Below are 8,499 nucleotides of genomic sequence, written 5' to 3' on the forward strand. Positions count from 1 at the left end.
GTAAATATATTATAATTGAAGTAAGTATAGAAAATAGTTAAATATAACATTTTTATTAAAAATAAAGTAGAAAGAATCACTCCTTTTAATTTTGTTTTAAGCGTTATTTTTTTTAGCAGTCTTATTTTTATTATATTATTTTTCAAAAGGAAATTATGGGTATGGATGAGGCCTAATTATTTTAAAGGCAACAAAAAAGTTATACTAATGCTATTTCCATAAAATTGGTTATTACTACTCTGAAATTTCTATGATGCTATTAACTATTTTTGTTCTTTTTAAAAAATTTAGAAAAATAAGTTAAAATTTTGTACCAATACTGACATGGCATGCCACATGTTATTGTATGTTATGATTTTCGATGTTATGATTTTATGTTATGTTATGATTATGTTATGATGTTATGATTATTGATGTTATGATGTTGTGAATTTTGTTATAAGGATTACAGTTCCAATGAAAAAAAATGACGGTAAAGAGAATTGTTTGTATATATATTTTTCATTTACTTTGAATCTTTTTAAATTTTCTCGCGTCATTTATAAAATTTTTGTTTGCACATATTTATAGATTGCATATAAGCTTTTTTGATAAGTATGTGTATGTGTGGTAATATGTGCATTACAGTTGCTTTATGTGCATTACAGTTGCTTTATCTATGTATTTTTATAATAATGTTGAGTGTTTTTTTATTGTTTGTGTATGAGATAATATGATATATAATTGTTTTATAAATGTGTTTAAATATAACGTAAATATTTAACTATATATAAAATATTTAAAAACATTAATTAAGTTTATAGTTGGTACCAATGATTATATTATGTTCCGTGTTTTCAAAATGCTGTGACTTAGTAAATGTGTAGATTTACTACACATTTACTAAGTTACAGCATTTTGAAACGATTTGCCAACCTTGCTAGCCAAGTGATGTACTTATAACAAAGTGTTTAGTTTTAAACTGTTACTGCTTTAGGTCTAAGTGTATTACAATATGTAGAATAGGTAAAAAAATTATTTAATGTAAATATGACATTATTAAACTGTTCGCATTTTACTCATGCTTTTTTTTAAATAAATTTTTTTACATATTTAATCATTTTTAACTTTACCCTCATTTTTTCAAATATTTTTAGCATCCTGTTCATCCTGTGGAAATAGTGAGGTTGTGCTTTATATTTTGATTAAATAAAATTGTAAATATTTATAATTTTATGTCCTTCTACTATTTGTAATTTTAGAGTCATTACCATTTGAGCAGTACAGAAACCATCGCTCCAAACAACCAGGGCTTCTCTCGGAGAGGTCTTTTAAATAGTGGTGTAATAATGGCGGTATGGATGAGTCCTTCAAATAAAGGGCTCATATACCAAGGTTTGGTGAGATAACGAAGAAAAAACGACAACCAAAAGGACGTAAATGTCTTTTATTTGTGAAGATATTTATAAAATTTTTGTTGCTGCGTTTTCTAAAATGATTTATTTTCATTTTTTTTTATTTTGTTTATTTTTTTAATAATATATTATGTTGTATACTTGATTAGTTTTGGTTTTTTTTAATTAAAACTTTATTTATTTTTCACCAATTAAACATAAACATAGTTAAATTGAGTCATTACCTAATTATCATAATACAATGATGCTACATTTCATTGTTAAAAATAATTAATAGTTAGTTTACTTTATTGAACTTACTGCCTTTAAAACTTACTGCAAGCCAAGTTAATATATTTAGCTATATAAATAAAATTTATTTATATCTCTGTTTGATTTTTTTTATCTTTAATGTTTATAATTTGGCTTTTAGAAGCGTTTGATATTTCACTTTAGAATTAAAATATTTTAAATCTATTTGTGATGTCTTTTAAATTAAATTAAAATTTACTAAAAGTCAACATGAAATAACGTCATAAATTAACACCGACAAGCTTCATTATGATAGCAGTTTAAGTATGACTACAGGTTACTGAAAAGCAGATAAAATGTTTTCTATTTTTTTTAATGTCTTTTTATCTGTTTCAATTTTTATTTTAGGTTTGTCATATGACGCGTTAATGCAATATAAAAGATCAAAGTTCACATATTTTGTTAAAGTTGTTATATACATGTTTGATTGTAAATTAATTTTTTTGTTTGAAAAGTACATTTACTCAATAGCTTAGTTATTTTTAATAAATTTCTTTAGTTGTATAGTTAACGTTTTAAAGACAATTTTTTTTTAAAAAAAAAATGTATGAAGGGTTTACCAAAAAATTAATAACTCTTGTATAATTTACGTTCACTTCACTATTAATCTTATTAATCGATTAATGTTAAAAAAATATATGAAGAATTTACCTTTAGTTTTTCGTCAATTTAAAGCATGATGAAGTGTTATTATTTTGTGTCAGTAACTAAAAACGAATTGTGTTGAAATTAGGAATGTCGAGGAAAATGGTTCTGCCTTACACTGATATGATCTATGTCAGTTGTAAATTACTTAAATAATGTTAAATAATTGATAAATTATTTTACCTTATACTTCCTATGTTAATTTTACAGATGGTTAAATTTTTTAGATTTGAAGGCGTTTTTCTAAAAGGGTATTAGTTAAAGTTTCGCAACTTTAAATTGTGGAAAACAGTAACTCTAAATTATGTAACAAACCGAACATACCCTTATTACGGGTTGCTTTCTGCTAATTATGATAAACATCCGACACAGGTGAGAACAAAAAAAGGATGGTAAAATAATGATGTTGATAATTCTTACAAATCAAAGTAATCAATTTCGTTCTTTAGACTTTTTTATAATAATATTTTATTTAATAATGCAAAAAAAAAAAAATATTTTTTAGCGTTTGCGCTGAAAAATGTTCAACGGCATACCACGTAATAAATCTTTAACTTTAAAAAACAAACGATTAAATGACCTGAAGATGACCAAACAATCAAATTTTTAAATGACCAAACGATCAAATGACTTATTATAGAAGCAAACAGATTTTCTGATAATTCTTCAAAATAAATTATTAAACAAACATGTTCTTAAACATGTCACATAGAGTTGACCGTGTGAAATGTGTGCAAGGGTTTTGGAGATAAACAGCAACTTTATCACGAATTTGATATTTGAAAAAAGCATCGTTTTCGAGTGCTTAAAATTGAAAATTACAGATAATTATACTTTAATTACAGTTGACAATCGACTTGAAATCTGTTATTAATAAAAAGTAGGAACTAAATAAATTACCAGTCTTTAAAGTTACTACATTAATTAAAAAAAAAAAAAGGTTTATCAATTACAACAGAAGTCATTAAAACATCATCTAATATAAGAGCGTTTAGATCTTATTACTGATTAAGCAGATATTACAAATTATAATAAAGATTTATGAATACTTTTAGCGCCGTAACTAGCTTTTCTAGTGCCCTGTGCAAAATTTTATTTTTCGGCCCCCTAAGCCTAACTTTTTTTTGGAAAAATTGTAAATAAAAAATATACTTTAATTTATTATTTTTAAAAATTTCTTTATTAAAATTGCACTTTTGTCGCTTTCATTTGCGCAAATTCATTTATAACGTCGTCATAATTAATATCTTCAACAATGTTATATTCAATAGATATTATTGAAAGATTAGATAATCTTTCTTGTCCTATAGTAGATCTTAAATAATTTTTTAATTTTAAATAATTTTTCAATTTACTAAAACTTCTCTCACACGATGCAGTAGTAACTGGAAGAGTGAGAAATATCCGGATAGCAATAATTATATTCGGATAAGACTCAATTAAGCCAAAGTCATGAAGTGCTTGCAAAATATCTAGTGGAGTTGCAGTTTTAATATTAGGTATTATTGTCGATGCTTCAAATTTAAAGCTTTGTATCTCACAGGTGAACTGGTACATATATAAATCTTTGCTATACTTAATTGCTAAATCTGCAGCCGACTTTTTTAAATCCAAAACTCTGGTCGATTCCAAAGACATACCACTGTGCACTCCTGAGACCGTCAGGGTAAATTTTGGTTTACTTTAAATTTTTTGTTTAATTACTATTAATGGGTTAAACAAAGTATTTTAAAATAGTTTTTAAAATCTAAACTAACTTTTAAACATAGAAATTTTAGATTTAATTAATTGAAATGTCTAAAATAAATTGCGTCATTATATGATTGCATCATCTATTCTATTTGGTACAAAATGTTGCAATACTGATGAATTATTATTACGGTTAAAAGCGATCATATAACACTTATATTTTTTGTCAAAAAATGGCCGACGAAAAATGTCTAATTTGTGCATGTTGCTTTATTTCCTTTGGAAAAGGATCACATAAACTTATTAAAGTAACTCCCGCATTACAACTTCACATTCAAAATTAGATTTGGAGAGAATATGATGTAGAAAAAGAGTGTTGTCCGAAAAACATTTGTAATTCTTGCAAAACAAATTTTTATGCATTGAACAGGGGTGAAACATCAAAATTAAATGATTGGATTGAGAAAATATCTCAAATAAACAGACAAAAACTCAGAAGATCATCTGATATTAGTGAAATATCTGAACAGATCACAACAAATAATCAAGATATCGTTGATAAAATTGTTAAAAAGATATGTCCTTATTGCTTTTCTACAATAGGTATGATTTCCTTAAGTAAATTAAAAATATTGTATAACTTATATATTTTAGCTAATAAACTATTTCTTCAATTATTAAAAAAAATAATTTAAATTTAGCATAGAGTCTATGCTAGTCAATACATAGTCTATGATAGACTTATTAAATATTAGTGTATTATTTTTATATTTTTTACAAATATAATAATATCAGAGTTTTTCCTACTTTAAATTTCTATTTAGGCAAAGGAATTTCTCACTTTTGCTGTAAAAGTGAAGCTGTAAAAAACCTAATTATGTTGGCTGAAGGTCTTGGAAATGTATCCAGTGAGCAAGTTGCTTCTGGGATTCTCAAAATAAAAATGAAAAGAGACAATATTAAATCTGGAGACAAGTTTCCTTTAAAAACCTTTGGAAACAATCTTCTTCTTGTTGAAACACCTGATAATAAATGCAGCAGAGCATCCGTTAAAAAGTTATCTCTAGAAACTATAATGGAAATCTCTAATACTTTAAACCTGAGTAAAAGAAAGACTAACCTACTTTGTAAACATATGCGACAAAATTTAGGGAAGAAAATGTTAGAACCAAATATAGCAACTCAGATAGAGGAGCTGCATAATATATTTTCAGATTTTTATGATGTCAAAACTGGATCATTCATTTCAGGGGATGAAGAGATAAGTCGGAATTTGGTATTTGTAAAAGACACTTCTGATTTAATTCATATGATTAATGAAAGAAGTTTGAAACCTTATAGCACAATTGCTAGGATTTCCATTGATGGCGGACAGGGTTTTCTTAAATGCGTTATAAATGTTTTTGACCCATTATGTAAACATACAACTTCAGAAAGTCTTAATGATTGTGGTGTAAAAAGATCATTGGTTTTGGCATTAGTTGAAGATGTTTCAGAGCATAATGGTAATCTTAGCAAACTATTGAAACCACTAGCTCTGAGTGATGTAAAATATTCAATAGCATTTGATCTAAAATGTGGTAACTCTATATTTGGCTTAAGCAGTCACAGCAGCAAGTATGCATGTCTCTGGTGTGAAGGGGAAAGTACTCTTGAGAGCGGAAAAAAAAGAACTTTAGGTTCAATTGATAACAACTACAATAAGTTCATTGAAGATGGATGCAAAAAGAATCACATGATGGAATTTAAAAACTGTATTTCTCCTAGGGTTGTGTATCTTGATGAAACTCTAAAAACTTTAGTAGAACATCTCATTCCTCCACCAGAGTTACACATTCTAATTGGTATTACTTCTATGTTTGTAAAAATATTAATGACATTGTGGCCTGATTTTGATTCGTGGCTTAAGTCGAATTATATAATCTATAGAGGTTACCACGGAACTGGTTTGGATGGTAATAATTCAGAGACTTTTAGGTAAATTAGATAATTTAGAAGTTAACCTTCTAAGTGCAGCCTCTATATTACCAAATATGATATTTCTCCAACCTGTAGTTAGCTGTCTTAGAAAGTTTTCAATTATTAAAATAAAAAGTTTTAGCATGTTTATTGGAGAATCTAATGCTGAATCAGTTTTAGATTTTAAAAAAGCTTTTGAAAATCTGCAGCTTCATCTTCTGGAAAAGTTTAACTACCAATTAAATATTAGCTGGCAAATTCATATTTTAGTATGTCATCTTGTTCCTTTTCTTCAGCATAGTCAGTTTGGGCTTGGTGTATATGCTGAGCAGGCAGGAGAAAGTGCTCACCACTATCACTATCAAGTATGAAAGCGATACAAGCGTCGTTTGGAACACAATGATTATGCAAAACAGCCTAAGAAAAGTGTGATTGAGTTTGGTATAAACAGTTTTAAGTAGTCCTTTTCTTTCATTTTTTAAAATTGTGAACTTTGAAATGATTGAATTATTTTATAAGGAATTTTAATATTTCATGTTAAACTGCTACATTTATTGCCTAGATGTTATATTGTTAATCTATAATTTATCTTAATTTTATCATAAAAGATCTCATTTTTTCATTTTAAAGTTGTATTTTTTGTAACAAAAAATGTTTTAGAAGTGTAATACTTCTATAAATTTTGAAAAAAATCACCGCCCGCCTACTATTACCCTATCCCCCTCCATATGTTATTTTAGGTAAAAACTATTTTTGCAAAAAAAATGTTGAAAAGTTATTTTAGATTTTAAAAATTATTTTAATATACTTACCTAAACCCAATATTAATGATTAAACAAAAAAAATTACAGTAAACCAAAATTTACCCTGGCGGTCTCAGGAGAGCACAGTGATACCATACAGAAAGGAAAAATCATTGCAGATAGTTTGCAGTTGCTCATAACGCCAATCTAGTTAAGACAATAAAGTATTAAAAATCTTGTAAATTTGCATTTTGAACAAATGTTCTGGAGTCATATTACTTCCTTCATCTGTTGCCTCATAATTTGCCATTTTTTTAACTTTTTTCTTGCGTTTATCAGGAAATCCAGCCTGTAAATTCATTGTTTCAGCTAAATTCTTTGCTTCCTGAAAATTTTGTTCCAAATCTACTTCTCGTAGTCCTTGTAATGTACAACGTAGTGCATCAATTAACTTTGCTGCATGGTCTATCAATATATCTTTTCGTTGTAATGCCTTATTTGTTCTGTCAATGCATTGTAGAATTTTATTCCACATAGAAAGGGTACAGATAAATCTATAATTAATTAGTAACAATAAACTTTTTGCATTTGATACAGCTTCTGGATTTGATAAATCATTTGAAATCGATTCCAATCCTTTCTTTACTTCTGATAGATGTAAACTTAGTGATGTTATTGCATTGGCTTTTGATGACCATCTTGTGTCCGAAAAACTTTTAAGTGTCAATTTTAAAGACTTCATTAAAATTTCCCATCGTATTGTTGATGACGAGAAAAAATTGAATAATCTTTGCACAGTACCAAAAAAAGTTATCATTTCTGGTAATGTAGAGCCAGCATGGACACCAGCTAAATTTAAGTTATGAGCTGCACACGGTATAAATATTGCCAAACTATTAATTTCCAAAATACGCGCTCTGACTCCTTTGTATTTTCCCGCCATATTAGCACCGTTGTCACACCCTTGTCCTCTGGCATCATTAATATCCAGTTTATCACCTTCTAGTTTATTTAAAATTTCAGTCGTTAAACCTTCTCCTGTTTTTTCATGTGAGTGAATGAAGTCGATGAAGCTTTCTTCGATCTTTGTTCTTTCTTTGATCATTTGTTCTTTCTTTGATATATCAGGAGTGCAGTCGAATAAAATTGTGTAGTATTTTGATTTTTTAATTCTAGATATGATTTCGTTTCTAGTTTTATCACCAATTAATTTTATTATTTCATTTTGAATAATGGGTGAAAAATATGAAACAAAACCTTTTTTATGTTTTTCAATACGTTCTTTTAAAGTTCTATTATAATGGCTAGCAAATTCTATCAAATTTAAAAAAATTCCACAACTTGGATCTCCAATTTTTTCATTTGAACCTCTAAGAGCAATATTATTTTTGGCGCAGAATAGAATAGCATCTACAACGATTTTTAATATTTCACGCCATACCATTTTTCTTCATTAATTGAATTAATTAAATAATCATCGAGTGCGTTCCCTGATCTTATATTTGTTTCCATCACTTTCCATTTTACATAATTGTTTCTGTGATCAGATGAAAAAAAATTGTAAAAAAAAATTTATCGGTAAATTGAAATATGTGCTTGCCAACGCTATCTTACGATTCAAGTGTTTTATTAAGTTTTTATTATTTTAGAAAGCTTACCTGATGATTTAGTTTAATGTAATTAATAGAATAATTAGCTTGATGTGGTTTAATAATTAGTTTTTTTATAGCTATTTTTAACCAATCTATATTTAAATAAAACAAACTTACGATGTTTTT

At 27.1% G+C, this 8,499-nt stretch overlaps 1 protein-coding gene across 1 annotated transcript; it reads right to left on the minus strand.

Annotated features, from left to right (window-relative positions):
• Positions 1-6,932: 6,932 nt before the first annotated feature.
• Positions 6,933-8,165, minus strand: LOC136078494 (uncharacterized). Its single transcript, XM_065794267.1, has one exon. It carries the CDS (start codon positions 8,163-8,165, stop codon positions 6,933-6,935), a length of 1,233 nt encoding a protein of 410 aa, XP_065650339.1.
• Between the last annotated feature and the right edge of the window lie 334 nt (positions 8,166-8,499).

Source organism: Hydra vulgaris, chromosome 03 (genome assembly GCF_038396675.1).
Source record: "Hydra vulgaris chromosome 03, alternate assembly HydraT2T_AEP".
NCBI lineage: Eukaryota > Metazoa > Cnidaria > Hydrozoa > Anthoathecata > Hydridae > Hydra > Hydra vulgaris.

What these genes read in the sequence shown, in the direction of transcription:
- LOC136078494 (XM_065794267.1), bottom strand. Translation starts at nt 8,165, where the DNA reads ATGGTATGGCGTGAAATATTAAAAATCGTTGTAGATGCTATTCTATTC.